General features: G+C 48.0%; 1 protein-coding gene across 2 annotated transcripts in view; it reads left to right on the plus strand.

Moving 5' to 3' along the window:
* Positions 1 to 539: 539 nt before the first annotated feature.
* Positions 540 to 22,799, plus strand: part of LOC143354401 (uncharacterized) — a 31,284-nt gene continuing 9,024 nt past the window's right edge. Inside the window, exons 1-5 of one of the 2 annotated variants that reach the window (XM_076788451.1) lie at positions 540 to 941; positions 5,955 to 6,122; positions 10,655 to 10,839; positions 12,449 to 12,687; positions 13,110 to 13,388. In XM_076788451.1, coding sequence (XP_076644566.1) covers positions 5,961 to 6,122; positions 10,655 to 10,839; positions 12,449 to 12,687; positions 13,110 to 13,388 — 865 coding nt within the window. In that variant the 5' untranslated portion in view covers positions 540 to 941; positions 5,955 to 5,960. Of the gene's footprint in view, positions 942 to 5,950; positions 6,123 to 10,654; positions 10,840 to 12,448; positions 12,688 to 13,109; positions 13,389 to 22,799 lie in introns of both variants that reach the window. The other variant, XM_076788450.1, reaches the window with a different exon arrangement.

The following is a 22,799-nucleotide window of genomic DNA, read 5'->3' on the forward strand; positions in this document are numbered from 1 at the left end:
GGGCCCGTCGTTGCCCCCTTCTGCGTCCCGTGGATCGGTTGTTCTCGCTCGCGCCGGTGCCCCGGGGACTAAAATTCAGGACAGAGAGCCGTCCGGTTAGTTCCAGGCTGACGGCAGGGAACGCGCGTTACCGGCGATCGCGAGTCGATCTCAGCAAGGTGTGGCGGCAGCGGTTCGTCCGAAAGAGAGAGGAGAGAGGGGTGAGAATCGAGGCCCGTCGAAACCGGCGTTCGAAGCGGGCTGAGGGGACAGGCGGTTAGGCGGCGCGGGGAGAGGGGGTAGGGCCCGCCGACAAAGGACAGACAGAGGCATCGGGGCCTCGACCGAGCTCGCGGTCCGTTTCTCCGTCTCTTTCTCCCACTCTTTTACCATCGAAGGCTCCCCTCCGGGCCCCGTCGGGTCTCTCTCGGTTCCCCTCTCCGGCCGTCCTCGTCCGTTCCAACGGCCGGGCCCTCTCTCTCTCGCTCACTCTCCCTCGTCCGCGTTTCACTCGAGCTCTTCGCGGAGGATCTCCGCCGTAAAGTCAGTATCCCGTGATGGTTGGGTACGCGCGATACCACTCGCGCCGCGTCGTTGACAAGTGAACACGCTCCGCGGGCCCAGACGCTGCTTCGCACGCCGCAACCGCGCGCATATCGTTCTTTTTGTTTTCGTTCGGTTCGGTTCGGTTCGGTTCGGTTCGGTACGGTTCGGTACGGTTCGGTCGGTTTTGTGTTCGTCGCCGATTTTTCTGAACGTTGCCGTCGCGTCCCCCGAACGATCGCACGCGCAACACCGGTTATTACCGTACACCGTGGCGTACCTGGCCGGAACACTGGGATCATTGGTGGCACCGGGTCTCCGAGGGACGTCGGGAGCGTGGAAAAGTGGTCGGTGCTCGCGCAGCTGTCAGACACGCCAGCCAGCTCGCCTCTTTATCGGTGGTGCCGCAGCTTTTCTGTGTACGTATGCGTTCCTGCGTCCCGTTCTGCGTGCCTCTGTGTGTACCCGCGCGTCTACTATGGATCTCTCGGTGCGCCAGCACCAGCTCTCTCGCAGACACCTATAGAGACCCGGCTACCATCCGTAAACCAACTCGTTCCTACGGCCTACGTATCCGTGCCCCGAAGACCCGTTGTCTTCAGGCCGCGACGCGCGGCGTTGCTCAATTTCTGCGAAAAACGCCGCGACCAGCAGACCCGCTCGATAATCCCGCACACCATCCTCTTGTTCGGTATACCCGGGATCCACCGTGGCTTTCCGTGTTCACCTGTTCACCGGCTGACTCTGCGGCCATTGCTTCTCGCCGCGGCACCATTAACCCTTGAATGGCGGCCACCGGGTCCCTTCTGACCCGCGCGAACCTTCGCTTTTCTCAAGGCCAACTCTTCGAGGACTACTCCAGCTACTTGGGTAGCTACTCGCACTGAAAAAAGCTCAGACTTATTCTACGATTTCTCTTTATAATAACGAAAACACGAGCAGGGTTTTGTAGAATATTTCTTGTTAAAAAAGAAATACAATATTATTCGTTTCACTGTCTGCATAGTACAGACCTACGGACGTTGTTTAACGGAATTTCTGCCGGAGGTGCCAAATGACAGGTTTTAAATTTTTAAATAAAAATGTTTAATAGATTGAAAGTAATACCAATAATAATAGTATAATTTTTAACGTTTTAAATTGGGCATCCCCGTTTTTATTATGAATGAATAAAATTCGTAGTCCAGTTGTTAGTGAGACGAATGAAACAATAACGAATAAGTTATGTCTCTTTTTCTAATGTAGAGAAAAAATTTAAGAAAAAATTTTACTTTCTAGAGAAAAAAATCTTTGAACGAGTAATTTGTTTTTAGGTTGTAGGAATTCATAGACAGCTCCGAACGAAAAATTAGACGACCGTTCAGTTTCTCTTTCGATTGTTCATCGGGTTGTAGAGACAAGCTTCCGCAAAGCGCATTAGAATTCTTGCATTTCGCACGGCGGTGAGCGCAACAATCGACAGCCTGGCAACGCGTATTATAATTGTCAGTGAGAAAGGACAGAGGAATGTCTCCGCGAGTTAGGATAACGAGCAGGTGATTCGGTAGGTGGAAATGTTTTGAAACAGCTGGAATAGCGGCGCGGGGATCAAGTTCAACGGATAAGTATGAACTCGATCCGTGGCGCGCGAACGTTCCTGCATGTTTGAACCAATTATCGAACCTGACTGCGGAATAAACTGTTTGAATAAAAGATAATTGAACCGGATAATTAACCCTGTGCACCCTGTGCCGGATTCACTTCTGATCCGCGCCGGTAGTGACTCTGGCACTATGGGGGTTAAACGAGAGGAAGTAGGCACATAACATCTTTCAAAGCATTCTTTGGATTCGAAGCTAGGAGAAACTGTCAGTCCCCGACATAGGGGTGGGGTTTTTTTGTCCCGTAAAAAGGAAAATTATTTTTGTTTAGATGGGGATGAAGCGAATCAGTCGAAGATAGTAAATTATTTATTCCTACATTATCGGGGTAATACTATTTTTATTTACATTGGGGTGAAGCGAAGGAATGTATAAAAATTGTCCACTCTTCTTTAACACTGAGTGCCACGTCTCCCAAAAATTATTTGTACAGAATAAATTAATTGTGGCGTTATTGTATTGAGTGTAGCGAATTCGACCAGGCTCTGTAAAATGCAGGTATGACACTTTCAGTATCCCACATTCCAACTTTTGCATTTTTCTTTCGTTAAATAAGTGGCATTTATTTTAATGGAATTATCGTGGCTGCGGCGCCCTGCCAGTCAAAGTGTTAAGAAATTTAATTGCCGGGATTCCGCGGTAAAAGTCGAAGTTGCCGATTAAACGTACATCATTAAAGGTTGAGTATTGACGAAGATGGCTGAAAGCAACCAGAGTGGAACATCTTTTTCCAGCAATTCGCGATAGTTCTCGCCGGTTTCGCGTCGGCGAAAGGGTTGTCTAGCTCGGCGCGAGCCATCGATAGAAGTGATAAACGAGCCCGAGCGATGAAACTCGAATTTAATTGCCTCGGTGAGCTCGCGCGCGCGCGCGCTCGCGCCGGTGATGAAAGCGGCAGATTTGAAAGTTGTAATGTTCGGTCGCGGAGGATGTAATTGTTGCGTCCGATCGAACGGCGATCGGGTAATCGTGTTTTCGTAATGTCCCGATGCTTCTTCCCCGGTTGACAGTTCTGCAACGGCCAGAAAACAAAAGACAGACGCAAGCAAAAAAGAAAGGAAAACGAACTATTGTAAAATCGTGTTCCTCTCGACCTCCTCGCGGCGGTACGGAAGAGTTCGTTGGTTCATCCTGCGAAGAGAACCATAACTCTTCGGCTCGAGCGGTGCCGTGTCTGTCGGTAAAGCGAGCCTATTACATATTTACAGTCACACGCCAACGTATAAGATTTCGAAACACGTGCAATGCATAAATAAAGAGAGCAACGCCGGGCCCGGTGCACTCGCACGTAGATAGCATCGAATGGCCGAATTTATGGTTCTTCCCGATAGGTACTTGAGTTTCTAATAGGGATACCGATCTTTAAGAATCATGAAACCACGATTACCAATTGGAAATATTATGATCTCTCTCTCTCTCTCTCTCTCTCTCTCTCTCTCTCTCTCTCTCAGGGGACGGACATCCAACTTTCCGTTAACCAGTTAGCCGTTTTTAACGAGTGTACTCGTCATGTAGAAATGGCAATATTTTGTGTCATGACGAGTATACTCGTCAAAACAGCTATACAGTTAATTTTTGCGACGCAACTTAGGCACACATTTTTCAAAGAGGTCGCAACAGCTAACTGTCCCAGGGGACCGACATCAAACTTTCCGCTTCAGGCGGTGTCAGTCGACGACGACCGACATTAGGCTTTTCGTTTAGGCGACGCGTCGGTCGACTGGGAAAGGTGACCTCTGTTTACATACAAACTCGCGGTTACCCGCAGCGTGAACGGAAAGTCCATAGACACAAGCTCCGCGCTTAACATGTTAAGCAGGACGTCGATCCTCTAGTTTTCTTCTGGTACCGAAATAATTAATGACGCTTTCCCGGCGAGTTTAACGAGCGCTTAGAACCGCACGTATATCAGATTCCACTCGCGCCGTTAGAACTGAATGCGCGAGCTTCGTCGAACGCGGCGACCGTAAACGAGCGACTTTTATGGCGCGAAAAACAAATGAACCGATTTTCCATGCAGTTTTCGCTCTTGAGGCTGTCCGACATAAGTTGCTGTCCTTTTGGAATTATTTTCCCAAGATTGCAGGTTTCCTTGCATCATTAAGGCTCATTAGTAGACACAATGACAATGAAACATTGGGCAAATAATTCTTGAAAAGGTCATAGCTTCTAAATGCAACGACGCATTAGGTGCTGAAAATCGGCTTCAAAAAATGCCTACAAACCTAGAACAACTCTGCTCTCTGAAAATTTTAATAAAAATCGGTTCCTACGAGGGTGTTACATCGAAAACGAGTTTCTAATTCTGATTAACATTTCGGAGGAGTAAATTAATTTCAAAGGAACGCAATTTCCAATGGAATCAACGCATTAGATGCCAAAGATCAGCTCCAGAAATTCCCAAAAAGTCAGAGCAACTCGGCATTCTAAAAATCCTAATAAATATCGGTTCATTCAACTGTGTCCCAAAAAAAACGAGTTTCTAATCCTGATCAAAGATCAGAGGAGTAAAATAATTCCCGAGGCCCCAAAACAGTATGGCGTTGAACCGTGGACCCTGAAATAGGTTTTTCCCGTGAAATTCCTCATCCAGTGTATCGCGTTAGGAAGAGTTATGCACCCGGTCGCAGAGGAGGATAATTGAGGGATCTCCGGGGACTGACATTGATCTTCGTCGAGGCGGTTTCCGGTTCCTGAGACGTTTTCGCTTCGCGAGAGGATCGACGCCGCTCGGCGCGGATCGGTGGGAACCGATTCCCCGCGAGACGGATAACGTAGAAACGGGTTTAAGCGTGAAAGTAATTGAGGAAGTGGATGAACAGACAAGCTGCTCGTGTTCTAAGCGAGCCTGCGAACGGTACCTACCTGTGTACGTGTTGTTCTCGCGCAACACGCTGGAAAATCGGCTGCCTAGCCTCGCGAGAGGAAACGTCTCGGAGACACCTGGACAGACGGAGCGAGAAAAATCGGACGTATTATGGCGTCTCTCTGTTTATGCTAATCCATCTCTTATCTGTTCGCTGTTGTCATTGCGAGCGAATTCCTGCGCTCGGGAGACTGGTCTGGTTGAGACTGGGCATGATTGACCGATGCCCAGGCGCTAATTATGTCGAGCTGGCTTTCGCAAGGTCGCAATCTCGATCGATAAGGATCTTTCAGTGTTCTGGAATCGGGGCCTTGTGGGAACTAGGTTGATGGATTTCTGGGCGCCTTGTTTTCTGACTGATGCATTTTCTGGAACCAGCAACCTTTCTCCGGTTTATGGGTTTTATGTTAAAGTTAGGGTTTTATGTTCTTCTGAGTATCTGCTTTGCTACCCTGTTATGCTTGCCCGATTTTTAACCCCAATTTATTATACGTTTCTCGAAGCACACAACAAAATCTTTTGTGCCAGTTGTATCTAAAAAACCAAAGTATTAATTTTCATGTTAAGACGTTTGCTATCAGCACTTGCTTTGGTAACATTTTATGAAATGCAACATTGCACAGAATCTAATCACATAAAAATTGAAAAGTTCTCCGGCCGTCATGCTGTGCCTTATAATTTGAACGTCGTAGACTCACAATAAATTGTATTTTCTTTAAGTAACAATACAACACTGTGGTGGTCACGAATGCGTCACGCTGGTAGCGCACGTGTTAATCGCTAAAGAACAGCGTGACGGGTGTTATCCCTTGTGGTAAAAAATCCGGCACAAAGGTGGGCAGTCTATTGATTGGTTGCGGTTCACCCTGTGTCGGATCGGGACGAAGAAGAAGCTTATAACAGTGGAGCGTATCTGTTGCAGGTAGCGAGTGATGGCCCTGCGTCTTCGGAGTAGCAAGGATGTCAAGAAGAGTTCGTACTACGTGTGGTACCTGGGCGCGAAGGAGGCCAAGGGGGTGGATGCGATGCCCGGTGCCATAGCTTACCTGCTCGAGCGGGAACGGCTTCAGGAGCCTTTCAAGGTCACGCTGCAGGTGAGCGGTACCATTCCCGGGATCCGGTTTCTGGTCGGGCACCGCCGAAAATACCGCGAAAACGAGAATTAATTGTCGGCCGGGAAGAAATAGTAGGTGGCTCTCTGTCCGGTGGGGATCGGGCTTTCAAGGAGGGGTTAGGGGGAGGGGAGGGGAGGGGAGGGGGCACAAAGTGGGCCCCTTCCCCGCGGCGTTGTTTCGAGGCGTTTTCACGCTCGCGAGAGCACACGGCTCTGCTCCCGTCCACGGCCGGCAGTGAAAGCAGTCCGCGGGTCGAATAAAAATCACGAATTTATGACCTCAGCCTACATACCGAAATCGCCAGGCCTCGACCCGCTGCTCGCGAACGAAGCTTATCAGCGGAGACCCGCTCGTAACTTTACCCTCGAAATTGCACGGGCCCCGCGGACCACGCCGGGACAAACCCCGGGCCTCGGGCGCCGGACCTTCTCGGGCCGAAACCCGTCCTCGCGACACGCTGATTTTACGCTCCGCGCGGTTTTACGAGCCGGGGAAAAATGTCTCGAATGCCTTCCCTTTTTCACAAACGTTCGATGTTTCAATAACCTGTTTGCACAGACACGCTGGACAGATTTGTCGCCGATTAACCCTTTAAACGTTTTATTTTCCTCGAAAGTGGACATCAAAGGCGTCGTTTAGCCCGAGAACGGACTCAATTATTTTTAGGCGATAGCGTAACTACACTTGCTGCAGAGCATTGGCACACAGCACAACGACCAATTTTTCTAGCTATTTTTTTGTCGGACATTTCATCTACAATATTTAACCCTTTGCACTCGAAGCCGTTTTAACTCTAAAACGAAACATTCCTTCCGACCTGGAATATTTCCCTGCTATATATATTTTTTCATGCTATACATACGAAAATGGTGCAATTTACTCGTACAGCATTGAAATGTTTAAAACGAAATTGAATAGTGTACAAAATATTTTGAATAATGATACAGGAATTTTTAGTGGCGCCTTACAGTCGCCATTCGAGTGCTAAGGGTTAAAGCTTGATTTGAGAAAGAAAAATTGCAAACACGTCCTTTGTTTTTCTTAAATTTCACTTTAAACAGCGAAAGCGAATTTTCAAGATCACCGTGCTCGACACGAGCGTCGATGGGGTTAACGGAAATGCACTAGAAAAAATCCGCGCTTGTGAAAATCCAATTAAAAACGCGATATTTATGTACACTTCAGGATCGCCTTCGCAGCAGCGATTTTCCCCGTCCGATATCGCTTTTTAAAATGAATTCCTGCTTTTACGAGCCGCCGCGAAATCTTCACGCTGTCCGACTTTTTTTAATTCAGAGCTGCAGCATGTTGCATCCGGTAGACCGTAATGCAAGCATTCGCTGAATTAATTTTCAATAGAACTCGTAATTGGCAGAGTGATACGCCACTTTGTTGGGAACATTTCCCGAGCAGCTTCTGCGAATGTATATTTCATAATATCGTTAACAGCGTTAACTGTATATGTATATCGCCGGTGTTTACGAGTGGCCGCTCGCGCGCTGTAGACACGTTGAAATCTCCACGCTGTTTGCTTCGTTTCAGACTGTGCCTCGCGCGGCTGTGCCATTCGGCGCGCTTTAACGCAGTCTTTCACCGAATTCACTTACGATTCCCGATCGGTAATTACCGGCCATTAATTAGCGCCGGTACAAGTGAAATTTTCATTTACACGACGAGCCCTCTCCGTGCATAACGCTGCGTCTGACAACTACACGCTTGCCTTTGTTCGGATCAATCTAGTTCCTCATCTATCAATTTCTTTACATGCGAAAGTACTTCTGCACGTACTTCCCCCTTCAATTAGATCAATTATTTAGCCACTGTGCATAGTTCAGAAAATTCAGATAATTATATATTTTCCGAATCAAACGCTATCCCTGTTAACATTCGGTTCACTAGTATAACTGCAATGTATACAAGCTGTTGATGTTAATTTAATTTCTATATTTCAACGAGAAAAATTACAATTATAATTAGAAGTCGTTTTTCGTGCTAAATGGACCCAAACAGTAACTCAATTAACAGCAAGATTCATCGACAAATAATGCTTCGTAGGAATGCCATATTTTTCATAGGTTTCAGAACATTCCTGTGGGTTCTACGATTTTTCAACGGGTCCTATAATTTTTCTGCACACCCTACAATTTTTTCACAGGTCCCACAACTTTTCTGTGGGCCCTACAATTTTTTTCCAATGCCCTGGAATTTTCCTGTGAGCCGCACAATTTTTTCCGAACACCCTGCAACAACTTCGCGGTCCTTGTAGCTTGTCGTAGACCCTGAACCTCTGTTGTAGGTCCCAAAATTTTATTTATGGGCCCTAAAATTTTTCCACGGGTTCTACAATTTTATTTATGATCCCCACAAATTTTCCACGAGCGTAGGGTCAAATGAATCAGACTAAGAGGGTTAACAAGCTCGTTGGAGCGCAGCGATCGATCGGCCGATACGAGATCCATGGCCGGGCTAATTAAATAAGCGCGATAACAAATTCGCTGACCCGAATCTTACGGAAACGAGCGCGGCCCCTGGCTGATGCATCCGGCGCTGTGTGCGCGTGCTGTTCGATATGGGAAAGAGAAAACGGAAAACGGACGACACCGAAATTGTACCGCGACCGTTAAGCAACGGCGTTCCTGTTGCGCGTGTCGATCGAAATTTGCCGGAGTCGCATGCCTCGTTACTCGCGATTCCGCACGCATCGGCCAATTTACCTGCACGAGACCCCCGAGGAAACCAACGGTCCCTTCTACAACTCGTTCTGGGCCCGAGACCCTCCGGAATTGACTCTGGAATCGTCTATTTTCAATCTGTTCTTCAATCTTCCTTCATTCTATCCCTTCAATCGTTTGTTCATTAGTAGACTGTGGATTTTATGACAGAAACGTTACCACCGTGACGCACGGTGACGTTCAGAACTTGCAATTTACTCACAGTTAAATTAATTTTATACACATTGCCATTTCCGTCCAGATGATGTACACGTGGTTCAAAAATCGCTAGACCATTTTAAAATGGAACGGTCCTTTCCTCTCGCAAACGGACTGCTCGCAAAAAGCAATTTTGGCCCCAGGATCGAAAGAAAATGGCGGCCCCGGGGTAAACAAAGGAGCATTTATCAGCCGTGATCTTAATGGATGCGTCCCGAGGCGGATTTAGTTGGCTCGCTTGTCTAAAAGAGCGAACTATTACGAAACCCCCGGGGTCCGCCTAATTATTGTGTAAGTGTAATTGCCGTCGGAGTTGCGAGAACGCGTGTCGCTCGCCTTGGGAATATTTTAGCGCCCCGAATTTCGCGCAGGCCTTTTGTGCCGTCTTAATGAACCGTCGCCATGTCGCACGGAGAACGGGACGGCAATTGCCCGCGATTTTCTGCGGTCGAAAACCGCAGATGGTCGTTCCTCGCGCCGCCATTTTGGAGAACGCGTGCTGCTCGATTTTGTAACTCGCCGGAGATTCTCTTCTATCAGCGAAACGAAAGTCGAGGTTCGTTCGGGAGCCTGCAGGCGTCGACCTTTCCATAATTCGGTGATAAATTCGACTGTAAACGACTCGATCGTTTTCTCACACCGGAGAAAGAGATTTTTTCCCCGCTTTCTCCGAATGAGATTTATGCCCGAGTGTGTCTCCTCGTGGAACTCAAGTTGCGAAGGCTAGATTTCTAATTATCTCCTTTTCCCATCGTGGACTCGATTTTTATACGATTTTCGAGTGTCGCGGTAATCGGCTTAACAAAAACTAAAAAATGGCCGATTCATTGGTTAATCTGCGGGAGAATTTCGAACGCCTCGGGCGTATAATAATAACCATCGATACGGCCAGCGTACGCCCGAACCTAAAAGCAGGATCGTAAAATAGAGAAAGTTCCCATTTTTGTAATGCCTATCGTGTTCACTTTCATCGTTCCGCCGTTATTATTATTTGCTTTCGAAAAGGAAATTGCGTTTTTACGCGTCCAGAGGCGGGACACAGAGCATTGTTCTGTGAAAAGACTTTCCTTCTTAATGATCGACTGTCTCGGTTATCGTAGGTGGCCACACGGTGTGTTCCCGGACGAGCGAGCACCGATCGCTGCGCTTCCACTGAAACAACCACCTTTGATTCGATTTAATTATCGATATTAAACAGCCCCGACGGTTCCGATCGCATTCGGACATCCTCGTTAATGCTCTGCCCTGTGGTTTATGCTCCGCGAAACCGTTCGTTCGAGCTGCTTTAACGCTCGTTAACCTGTTCACAAGGGGAAGACGAGTTTAGCTCGCCCGCATTCAGTTTCTTCGACAACTCCTCGTACCTACGGTTTATCGATCCGCGTAATTAAAAAGAGAACCACGGGGAACCACAATTAACTATGTTTACGAGTCACAAATCAAACGGTTAACGGTAGAAAATACGATTCAACGTAGGAGAGTATGTAATTCGCACGATGCGTTTCCGCGGCGCGTTATCGAACCGGTTGAACGTGACAACGGTTATCGCGGTTTCACGGGATCTTCTTTTATGATCGCCAGGTGAGCAACAAGGGGCTGAAGATCATACAGACGGTCCATCTGGGCGGCTCGACGAGGTCAGCTGTTAAACATTTAGTACCAGGACACACGGTGCTGGCGGCCGTGCAACGGGAGGACGTCGTCGCTGCGACATTTCTGCTTCCGAACCTGGCCACCAACAATCCTGTGCACGTGCACGCTTACAGGTCACTATGAACACGCTATTAATCATCGTCAACCACCTCCGGTGGGTGTCCCTGGCGCTAAACGGCTCGGACACGCGCGAACAATCGAGCAACGTTTCATTATACACCGCGATAACCCGGTCTCGTTCTGAATTTCAAACGTGGCGGGCGCGCCTCGCGAGTCTGGCCGCCATATTGGAATGCAATCTTCTTCAACTTCTAGATTTCTCTTTTAACTTCAATTTTCAAACGCAAGCAGTGATAAAAACAAGCATACTTGCAAAGATTCAATTGTTTGAATACGCAAAATTGCTTGCTCGCTGTCCGAATATTCACTCACGACGAATAATCAAGCTCGAAACTTCCGAGGTGAAGGTTCGGCGGTCAAGAAGGCGGTCGCCATATTGAATCGCCGGCCTCAACGTCGCGCGCTTCCTACCAAAACTAGAATGTTCGATTTAGAAAGTTACAAGGCAAGCTTTGAATATTCATGGGCTCCTCGAAAAACAGATTGCCTCGTGTAGACCGTTCAATCCACAAAAGCGGGAGCCCATGAGACTTCCCGGTTCAATTAGACCGCCAGCAAAGCGTCGTAACCCGCGAACAGTTCGCACAACCTAATAATGCGTATTAATGCTAATTAACGGCGAATTATATGTCGAGTAACTGCATCGCCGTGTTCCCAGACGATTCCAGCGACACATTGATTTACGCTAGCAGCCTCGTTAGGTGGGCTAACTCGTTAACGATCCGTTTCGCGCTGTTGTCAATGGCGGTAGGCAAAACGCGCTTCCGTCTCGAACAATTCCCGCGCGAGAAAAACCATCGCGGAAAAGGCGATTTCCACGGTCGATCATCGTTCGCACAGGGGCACCGGTCGCCTTCTCCTCCACCCCGGAACACTGTTCGCTAATTAACGAGCGTTCTAACGGGTTGTTAATAACATTTGCGCTCGCGCACGATAATGGCGGTGGCGCGGCCGCGAGAACAGCCTTGCCATTGAAAACAAAATTACCCGGTGTATCCATCGGGGCCCGTATCCGATCCGTGGGAAAACGGGTTTTCCGTCGCGTAATCGGGAATTATACAACGTGATCGTTCATACATATGGGATCTGAATTGAATATGGACGCGCGCATAAGGCCGACCCGACGGCGCTCGCGATCGGAACCAGGTAAATGGCTCGCCGGTACCGGGTGATAGTTCGGTGACCGCGATTTCTTGCCGAGTTCACCGGGGGAATAATAAAGGTCGTCGATTACGCGAAGCTACACCATGGTATGCGATGCGATGTGCAACAAGATGCGACGCGATGCAATCCTGCAGCCGCCGCCGCCGCCGCCGCCGCGATAATTGCGGCTGATTTGAAATGGTAAGATCGCTCCGCGGATACAAAACCAGGATGGATTCGCTCTGGGTCATTGGGTTGCGACGTGTCTCCCGTCTCGATAACAATAACAACGGTAATAACAGTAATAACGCGTTTATTAGGCAGCGGAAAAGAAACCTCCGACCCAGCTGTCTATCAGGCCTGACCTGAAATCGAAACATTGCCGTGCGAAAAACGGGGCTGGTCGAGGCAAAAGGAATTTCAGGATTCCGCTTCATCGTTCGTTGTTTCTGCCCGCAGATGCGACTCGGTCGAGACTGCCGAGCTGCTGGGAGGTCAGCTGAAAGCGTTGGCGTCGCATTCGGACAACCTTGCACGAGTGACCTCGCTCGAGGGCAGGGTTCGCAGCAATTTGGGCAGCGATGGCAGGAGCACAAGGGAATCCGAGTCCTCCGAAGGCAGTGGAGAGCTGAGACACGATCCTGTCCAGACAACTACAATTTACGAGTCGCTGGCTGCCGAACTGCGCGCGAAATTAGGTGAATGGAGAGATTGATCCTCTGCGTAGCGATATCTCTTGCAACTGAATCGATGCTACCCCTTTAACACTAGATTTACGGGACCGAAATATTCAGCTTGTCGAGTCTCAAAAATCTGAATAAATAGACTTCTGTTATATTCTTTAAAGTAATGCACAATACAGTGATTTCTCTATATATGTCACCAAGACCTGGACGGTAAATGTCGCGGGGTGTACCCCGTGAGAGGCCTCGGACGTTGAGGAGTGTAAACATAACACGGCATGGGCATCTCTCCTGTGACGCTTGCAAGACCCGCGCTGTCGACATATATCGAGAATTCACTGTAGTCGGTTGCCCCGTAAAGCCAGTGGTAATGTCTCATTTAGTTTTGACTCGGGGCAAGCTCGGAGTAATGCTGATCTCTCGGACCGCTGTCGCAGGTAGAGGTAATTCAGGTGACAACGACGTGGGCCCGATTCTGTTGCCTCCAAGGGATTACGACACGGTTCACAGACACCGCGGCAACCTCGCCGGGATCGAGTTCAGGCGCTGCCTAAACCAGACAATCGTAGGTGGCAGCACCACGGTCGACAGAGGCGGCACGAGGAGCGCTGCCAGCAGCGGGATAGGCTCGGATAGCGCTGCTACGCCCCCGCCTTATCAGAGCCATCATCCCCTGGGCCCCAGACCGTCCAGACCTTCCAGAGACTCCTCCTCGGGTGAGTGAACCTTCGATCATCAATCTCCCTCATTTGGCGCGCGACCTTGTAGATCATCTTCGAAGACGATCCCCGCAACAAAGAACCTCTAACAGGAAAAATCCGAACACCTTTATTTACTCGAGTTTACACTACAATCTCAATGAATCCTCATTACAAGTTACACGGCAGTGTATAGTTTTCTACTGCGTTATGCTTGGAACGGAACAGACTCAGTACCTTGTAACAAGGATTAACAAACATCTCTTCGCATCTACCAACCCGTGGAATAATCCGAAAATCAGTTAGTCACTTAGTCAGAGTAAAAAGCATGAGTGATTTACCCTCGATTTGCGTTGATTTGACTCGATCGTCGATTTAACTTCTCGATTCTCTCGATGCGGTACATTATAGATGATATTAACGATAGGAAACATCTTTCACACTGTCGGAGCGTCATCAACGTAGGCACACAATGTCGCAACGATCGTGAGTCACCCGGCGATCGCACGTAAAAATTGATTATCTCTCTCTCTCTCTCTCTCGAGAGAGAGAGAAAGAGAAAGAGAGATTTTTGCTTGCCACAAACTCGGATCGCTCGGGAATGATGTCACGTCTTCGGTGAGGCGCCGAAAGAATTTCGAAGACGAACAAGTTCTCGAATTGCGAAATCCCGCGGGCCGTGCATATATTTACGGTTCGCGCCGATTCGACAATCGTGTCGGGCAAGTGTGAAATTTATTGCGGATGAGCGAAGAACTCGGCGTGACTGCGATGCGAATGGCGTGTCGTTGCACGACGCCTTGGGATCGACACGCCACGGGCATTGTTGTCGCTGCCGTGCAAGTGTTATGTCAACCGAGGCGTGAGCATTCCTCACGGTGTGACGCACAGCTAATTATCAGCGTAATAAATTACCGTTCCTTCGTCGAAATTAATCAAACTCGCCGCGCGGCGTGGAAGACGCGGCGCCATTTTGGAGAACGCGTGTACCGGAGATTTTTCGTTCTTTTTTTTTTATTATTCGTGTAAATATTGCGTCACTGCACGCAGGGTTACGGAGGATTGTAGAGGCGACGGAGAGGAATAGCGAGAGAAACAATCTATTCGAACATAAAATGGCGGAAACTCGAATAGTTTTCCGAAGTTTTATAGCTCGGTGCGTGCGTCAGGTGTTTCGAACGGTTGCGCGACGAACGATGATATTTTGCCAGGATGCAGGAAGTATCTTTCGTTAATGCCAGTCATTTATTCGAGTCAGTGTCCGCTGCCACTTCGCTCTGTCATTTCTTCGACGATTTGTCACGCACTTTTCCGCCATTACGGGGCCCATGAATAATTGCAGGCTTCGCGCACGTCGCGGGGCCCCGCGTGTTATCTCGTTTGATAAATACGCGAGCGAATGGACCCGTCGCGGACCCGTCGCGGAAACGTACCGGCCCTCCACGCTCCATCTGTTCCGCCACCGAGAATTTATATCGGCGGGACGTTTCCTCCGCGGGACCAGGAAAAGAACAGAACGCCGGGTCTCCCGGACTTTCACTCTCGCGCAGCATCTGCCGGCGCAATCGCTTAGACGGCGTAATGGTGCGTTCACCCGGATCGCCTAATTTTCTTAGGGAAACCACGGACCACTTTCCATCGGGCAATTAGACGACAGAGGCCGGAGACAGCGCACAAAGCGGCGAGCGAGATCGAGCGATCGATACCCCGGTGATTGTCCTGTGACGCGGTCCGCGAGGCGACAGTTATCCAAGCACTCGCGCGTCTCGCATTTTCCTGTTCTACGTACACTTTGGGCATTTTTTCCTGGGAAACTCGAGATGATATTCTTTAGAAACTTTACGGAGTTGTTCTTATATGTCTGCAAAATGCTCAGGAATTTTCTTATAGCAATATACTCTCAATTATGGCAATGGTTCATACCGGAAGACGTCTGAAATCGAAAAGTAATTGGTTAGTGTGGGCACAACTATCGTTCGAGGCCACGGAAAATAACAACAGCAATTTCTTAAGACATGCACATAATGTGCCATTAATTTAGAAGATAATTATCAACTTTGTCAGTTATTTGTTTCTCTGTGAATTACTCTAGCAATCCTAAAAACTGTTCACCATTCGTGAAGCAAAAGTGTCCTACGAAAATGGTCTACTTCTTCGGCGAATAATTACCACAATTTTAACGATACCCGCTAACAAAAAATCGTGAAGATGCTCCAAGTATATATAAACAAAATCCATAAACTTCCATAAAAATCCATTCTTCAGTCCACTAAAAAAAAATTCCTAAAGTAGCACCTTCAAAATGTCTCCAGAAAAAGAGACATCTAAGGAAAGAAAATTATGCACCCTTTAAATTTTCGATAAAAATGCTCGAAAAAATTCTGAGAGTTGGTCCAAACATGCAGGAATCCATACGCAAGAAGTTGCTCACGAGACCTCCGCAGTTCCTCCGAAATTAATTCGCGAAGCGACTGCAGCGCACCGTGATAGCACGTCTCGAGCACCGTGTGCCGGCACACGGAAGTCCGTGAGGCCGATGACAAAAATTTGGACGCTTTCTACGCCTCGCACAGGTGGCCGTGTGTTCTGCCTCGAATCTTATCGTGGCTCGTAGAAAACCGGGCGGAAGGCGACCCGGTAACCCAGTTCCGTCGCCGGCTAAACGAAAAATCGTTTCGTCGTCGCGCGCCACCGGCGGAACCTTCTTCGATTTTTCTTTTTCCCCGTTTCCAAGAGTCGAACGCGCGCGAAGCGATCTAATAACAAATTCGTGTTGTCCACTTTCACTCGGACGGATCCTCGGAATCGGTTCGCGTCCCGGAATCGTTGATCGGATCCACTCCTTTCGGAGAAAGTCCGCGATTTTCGGAAACCGAGGAACGCGGCTGAAATCGCGATTAGGTCTCTTTTTTTTCCCCCCCTCTGCGGCGTTTCACCGTTGCGCAACCGACGAATTCCAACGACATTTCGAAACTAGCGTGATCCGGCCTCTTAAAACTATGCGCTTAGCTTGCATACAAAGTGATACACCGCAGTTTTCGCGGGAATGGATTTCTGTTGTATGTAAGTCAGTTGGGTGTAGTTGGTTTTGCAATGGAGTGTATTTTGCGGCGGTAGTTTGCGCTGTCTAAACAGAAGTGGATGAACAAGACGGAGAAGAGTTGACTGCTAAAGCAGCAACCTCGAAAATGCCATGGAGTTAAAGTATTTAATAAAATAAAATGTATGGTACCGAGTGGTTCTTCAGTCTTCTGGCATTTCCCGGATTTTAACGGTATAACGAACATATTAATGTTTGAAATTAATTTTTCAATCTGGACAAATAACTCCGTCTTTTCTATTCATCCTGATCACTGGGTTGCACTAGGTCGTCCCAAAAGTCTGTTTCCCTTTCGAGGAATCGCAAATTCAGACTAGCTTTTTAAGAAGATAAATGACACGAGCAAGTAAGAGTTTGTGTGGGAAAATAGAAAAATGCTTTGCGCAAAGATCCGTGACATAATGATTGCTCGTAGTTCCCCGGTCTCGTCGTACTTCTCGAATTTAGTGCGACGTTCGCCGGAAAAGTATCTCGAGCGATTGATCCCGGACGAGTCCGCGGTTCTTCCGCGTTGCAATTACGCCGGGTTCAAGGAACGTGACGGGCTCGTGGAAAAAGGAAAAGGAGGAATCGGTCGCGTGCTGGATTCGAGGCATTTTCCACGGTCGACCGGCGCTCGGAGGATCTCTCGATGAAACAGGACCAAAAAGGGAGGCGGCGAGGGGACGTCCGATTGAAACTTCAAAGTCATTCGCGACTGCTCTCTGGGCGTGACTTCCTCGCCGTGGAACACGTTTTTAACGGACGACTGACCCATATAACGTAAACGAATAAATTTCGAGAAGAGGGGAAAAAAACGCCGGCGAGAGATATTCTCTCCTGCGCGCGGATCATGCTCGAGAGATCCGACTCCGGCGTTAACTATACCTGTACGGCAGAGGGAGAGAGAGAGAGAGAGAGAGAAAGAGAGAGACGGTATTGGGCACCTGTTACAGTGGAAGGAATACCGTTAGGATGTCGTGTCAGCGGCAGGTACCAGCCTACGGGTACACACATATATCTTTCGCTGCCTCCACGACTGTACCAGCAAGCAAAAATCGGGCCGCTTTGACACCGGGCCCGTCCGATGTCGATCTACGCTACCGGAATTTCTGCTCGATCACCGGGATCCGTTGAGCTAATTTACTGTCTGTCCGAGCCGGCTATCCGACGGGCATCTGGGGCTGGATGATAGATCGAGGAAACCGAGGCTCTCCTTTCTCCTCGCATCGTTAATTGTCATTTTCTGCTTTTTAACGAGGCCACCGTGCGCTCGTCTTCTTTTCTAAAAAGGACATCGATGCCCGTTGATATTCCAATGAATCAACGTCGGGAACGTTTAAATACCATCCTACAGGATGAAGCGGCCAGTTAAAACCACCATTAATCGATTCTCATTTCCTGCCTTTTCAAAAAGCCCGCGAAACGAGGCACGGTCGCGTTTTTCTTCGATCTTTCCCGGTCGGAATCGATCAACGCTGACAGTGGACATAAACGCGAGCCTTCAGGTGAGAAACACAGCGGGGATCTTACGCTATCGGCTGTCATTCGGTACAATTTTCAAGAGTTATTTATTACTGGACTGCGGATCTTTATGCAGAATAAAAATTGTCTGCATCGGTTACAAGAAACAGAAACCAAGTGCTAATTTTAGTAGACGAGAAGTAGTATATTGACATTTTAAATCTTTTAAATTTTTCTACAATCTCAAGTCTTATCTACTCAATTTTGTTATAAATGAATAAAGATCAGCGGTCTAGTTATCACACTCTGTCCGAAAAGAATTGTTTGCCGACATGAAAGTGGTTTGCGGAATTTTTCGTCGTGGGACCCGTATTGATGTTTGCTCGTTCGAGTGGATCAACGTCGGAAGTGTACACATACTTCTAGGTGGGAAATATGGTGTGTACATTACCATCTGCTGTATTTTTCTAGAGATCATGCAACAGGATCGATTTAGATCCTCCTTTAAGAAAGACTCTCAATATTTACCGACTCGAAAGTGGAAAGTTTAGTAAAACATATTAAAGCGTGAAAGAGGAGGGAACAAATATTTGAATCTCACGCTATCGATCGCTTTCAACGAATCTATCAAATAAGAACCACCCAAGTTTTCTTCGTAGAAAAATCGTGGATCGTTAGTCTTCGAGATCCAGCGAAAATGAGTAGAATCTTGTGCTAATAAAAAGACGTAAAAGCAGAAGGCAGGTATTAAAGACTCGGCTGTTGAAATCGAACAGATCGCGAGATTAAGCGGAATTGATCGCGCACCTAATAAGATCAAAGAAAGATAACGCGCAGCCCTAAGAAGGTGCGAAGCAAAAAGCCCGGTCCGATCGCGTGCACGATGTTTATGGGTGAAAATTCTCGCAGTTGTATAAGCCGTGCTGGCTGAACGACTGTTTCTTTATCAGATGCAATTAAAAGTCGGCGAGCGGATTAACAGTCAGCGGATTTACGACTTTGGTGCGTCGAGCCGCGCGAGCACACGGGTTCAGATGTTTTCTAGTTAAACGTGCCACTGACCGACTAAAGTCTGCTTTTCACCGAGCCGGCCAAAACATTCGTCTTCCGTAGATATTTCAATAGTCAAGCACGGGTTTTCCTGGAAGTTTTCTGGCCGAGAAACTTGCGCGATCGTTGCGGCTACCGGCCCGCCATTTTGTCGAAAGCGTTAACCTCGAGAGACCGGGACGAAAGTCTCGAATACTGGAACGTGGACAGTGTAATTTGAATATCAATATCGGCCGGTGTAGAATGTCGGTTGTTTGAATAATAACAGAGGAAAGCTGTTGAACCTGCGGGAATAGAGGCCTTGTCAAGGCTGTTGATAAGTGAAATCGGGAACTCTCTAAATCAAACGAACCACTCGGGGAACGAATTCGCGAGTCCCTCTAGTCTCCGAAGACTCGGGCACAGGAAGAAGCTCAAGTCGCCTCGAATACAAATGCACGAGAGAAAACTGTCCTACATTGTCTGCTTTGACTCCGACGTGTGCATACAGGGTGTCGGGAAAGAAATATCCCCAGGCAAAATAGAGTAAAAGGCGTAGGGTAACCATGAATCTAACGAACACCATTCGAACAATTGAACGAAAATAAAATTGAAGTTGAATCAAAATAAAATTATTCATTATTTCGTCGTCAATATTTAAGAAGCAGAAGACAGATTAAAATTTCTTTCTTTCTCTAACGATCTTGATAAACTCGATTTTGGCATAGATGCATAAAATATTGCAACAGTATTAGTAGAGGGAACTGACTATTAATCTAGCAAACTCAAAAATCGATAATTCTGCCCTGATATTAAATTTCTTTTCTGCATAAACGTTTGAAGTCTCGGTAGGACTATGCTTCCGGGGTCCTAAAAAATTAATTCTGGTTGCTATAGGTATTTTCTCAGAAAATTTATTTGACAAAAACAACTACCAGTTCCTCGTACAGTAATTGTCCAGGGAACGAAGCTTTGTGCATGACGTTAGGATTGGCGGAAGAGCGGAGATCGGTCTCGTTCTCCGTAAAATGGAGAACGTCACGAGGAAAGCGTGGATCGGCAACGGTCGGTGGCCATCGAGCGAGCCAGAAACAAAATCGTGAGCGACCGGGACCGCGTTATATCATTCGTCTTTCGCCGGACAAGGAAGAACCCGTTCCGCAACAGGTGTCTCGGGGACACGATGCACCACGGTGCAACGATCACGATTTCCACGTTCGTATCTCCATATAAGCGCCGCGTCTCCTCCGCCCCCGCCTCGACGTGTAGAAGCCCGCCGCGATATGGCACACTTTGCCCGCTCGCGATTCGCGTTTATGTATCGGTGCCACGCGCCGCGCGCGATACGTCGCGTGAAACTATCCTCGAAGCTTCCCAGATTCCACGGGGCGATTAGTCGAATTAATTTATCGCCTCGTTGGGCAACCGCGCCGCCGCCAACACTCTTCTTCCCCCCTCCTCGTCTCTGCCCTCATCATGCTACAACCATGGAATGGCCCAAACGGTGCCGGGTTCATCGGTGCCCGTCGTCTCGATCCCGTCGATCTTCGCGATCCGATCTTTCGCGCGACATGCACGATCCGGATCCGTAACATTTATCCACGTATAGGTGAAACACTGTTATATACGGTGCATGATCCGTTTCGTTCCTTATCGCAACGATCGCTGTGGTAGAAATCGTTGTGTTCGAGGTCAGGAACCTCCTTTGGTAGCGCTGGAATACTAAAAGTGCTATTCGATAAAAATTTACTATTTTTTTTATTATAGATTTGATGAGGAGAACGTTCTATTAACACTTTGACTGCCAATCTAGAAACCTCAAAAACTTCATAAAATCAAAGTGTTATTTAATGAAATAAAAATTGAAAAAATTAAATGTGTGATATTGAATAGTCCTCCAAGTTTGTTGTGTTTTACAGATCCTAATCAAATTTGGTACAATGAATATATTAACGTAAAAATACCTTTGAAAACCTGGACAAATAATTCCGTCACCCACATATGGGTGACATGGCAGTCAACGTGTTAAAACACAATAATTAAAAACAGTTTCTACATTGCTGGATGTCTCTTTGCTTTCAATAAATTGCTGAACGCCCGAGTGCGATACAAATATGCGTTACAGTGAATTCTCGATATATGTCACCAAGGCCTGGATAATAATCGTCGCGGAATTATCCCCACCACCGCGCGGTATACCCCGTGAGGGGCCACGAAGCTCGAGAAGCCTCGGACGCCGAGGAGTGTAAACACGACTCGTGGACGATACATGACGCTGGCAAGACCGGTTTTGTTGACATATATCGAGAAGTCACTGTATCTCGAACAAGATGTATGAGCTAAAATGCCCAAACATTCTAGATGGCAAAATAGCTTCGACTGCAAACGGTTAATGAACATCGTCCACGCATTTTGCTAATTGTGGATTCTTGCGTTGCAGTGAAAACGCATTTCTTTTCCATTCGTTGGACGAAGGATTTTTCAAACTGTCAAATGTCAAGGATCAAGGAAGAGTCACATTCTTTGGAGGACAGTATGTGGACTATTGTTAGCACTTCGACGACGACGCAACATCCACAAATAGCCGACAATTTCTCGCGAGACGTGTCGCGCACACCGAAACCGGCTGTATCCCTTCGAAACAGAGAACTTGCAACGAGCCGGTGCCTCGCGGTCTCCGAGGAGGTTGCATTACGATGATATTAAGAAGATCCCAGGCTCTTTGCCTTTAACTTTTACCTAGCGCTCGCGCGCGCAACGGCATTCCGTCTCCTCTCCCCCACGGCTCGACGTTGTTCCACGTTCCCGATTATTGCGCAAAGGAGCTCTCGAAAGGCGCATTTCCATGCGGGAGTGCTGGCAGTCGGTCGCGCGAAGCGTCTCGTCACAGTATAATCACTATGATCCCCGAGAAACGTCTAAAACCCGGCGGACGGCGACGAAGATGAGGCTCGTGGACGTTTCAGCTCGCGGATCAGGTTGAATTCGCGTCGAAGCCGACCTCGTGGGAGGTCATCGGGTAGTTAAGTTCCGCATTCTCGGCCCACAGCCCCGAGGCACGTCCTGGACACCTCTCTTTCCCCCGTTTCCAAGCTTCTATTCGGACTTCGCAACGCGACCTCTTCATCCCATTGCCCGATAAAAGAGAAACCGCGCGGTTACGCGGCCGGTTACCTTGCCGAGAGTCCTGCTGTGGTCTCTTTCCTCTCTTTCCGCGGTTGCGGACGGGCCCCCGTATCGGGGTTACCGGTGCTCATTGTCTCAATCAACCTCTTGCAACCGGAGAACGCAGTGGAGACCTCGGAAACCTCCGCGGAACATCAAGCCTCCTCTGTCCCTCAATTTTCCGAGCTGGCCCTCAACCAGCCCTGTAATTCCTGGCTGGAGCCTCCGAAAGCTAGCAGAAAGACAAACAAGATAAGATTTATTAGAATTTGTTCTTAACTGAACTTAAACACTCATAACTGTCTCCTAGGTACCCTAACGGGCTCAAATTTGCTTAAAATAGTGAGGACAAAACTTGCAAGTGACTAACAGATGACACGAGGTTAGGGGGTAAGGGTCAAGGGTTAATCCCTTTGTCTGTGATTTTTGCCTTATGAATGCAACAGATAGATTAAGCAGACTGAAATACGTTCATCGAACGTGTGCTCAATAAGCGGTCTTAGCATTCTTATTCAAAATAAAAATCTTGTGCAGTGAATTCTCGATATATGTCAACAACACGGGTCTAGCCAGGGCCGTATATCGTCCAGGGACATGAGCCGAGCCGTGTTATGTTTACACTCCTCGGTGTCCGAGGCCTCTCGAGCTTCGTGACCACTCACGGGGTTTGCATGGTAGTGGGGATAATTCCG

Source organism: Halictus rubicundus, chromosome 5 (genome assembly GCF_050948215.1).
Source record: "Halictus rubicundus isolate RS-2024b chromosome 5, iyHalRubi1_principal, whole genome shotgun sequence".
NCBI classification, from domain to species: Eukaryota; Metazoa; Arthropoda; class Insecta; order Hymenoptera; family Halictidae; genus Halictus; species Halictus rubicundus.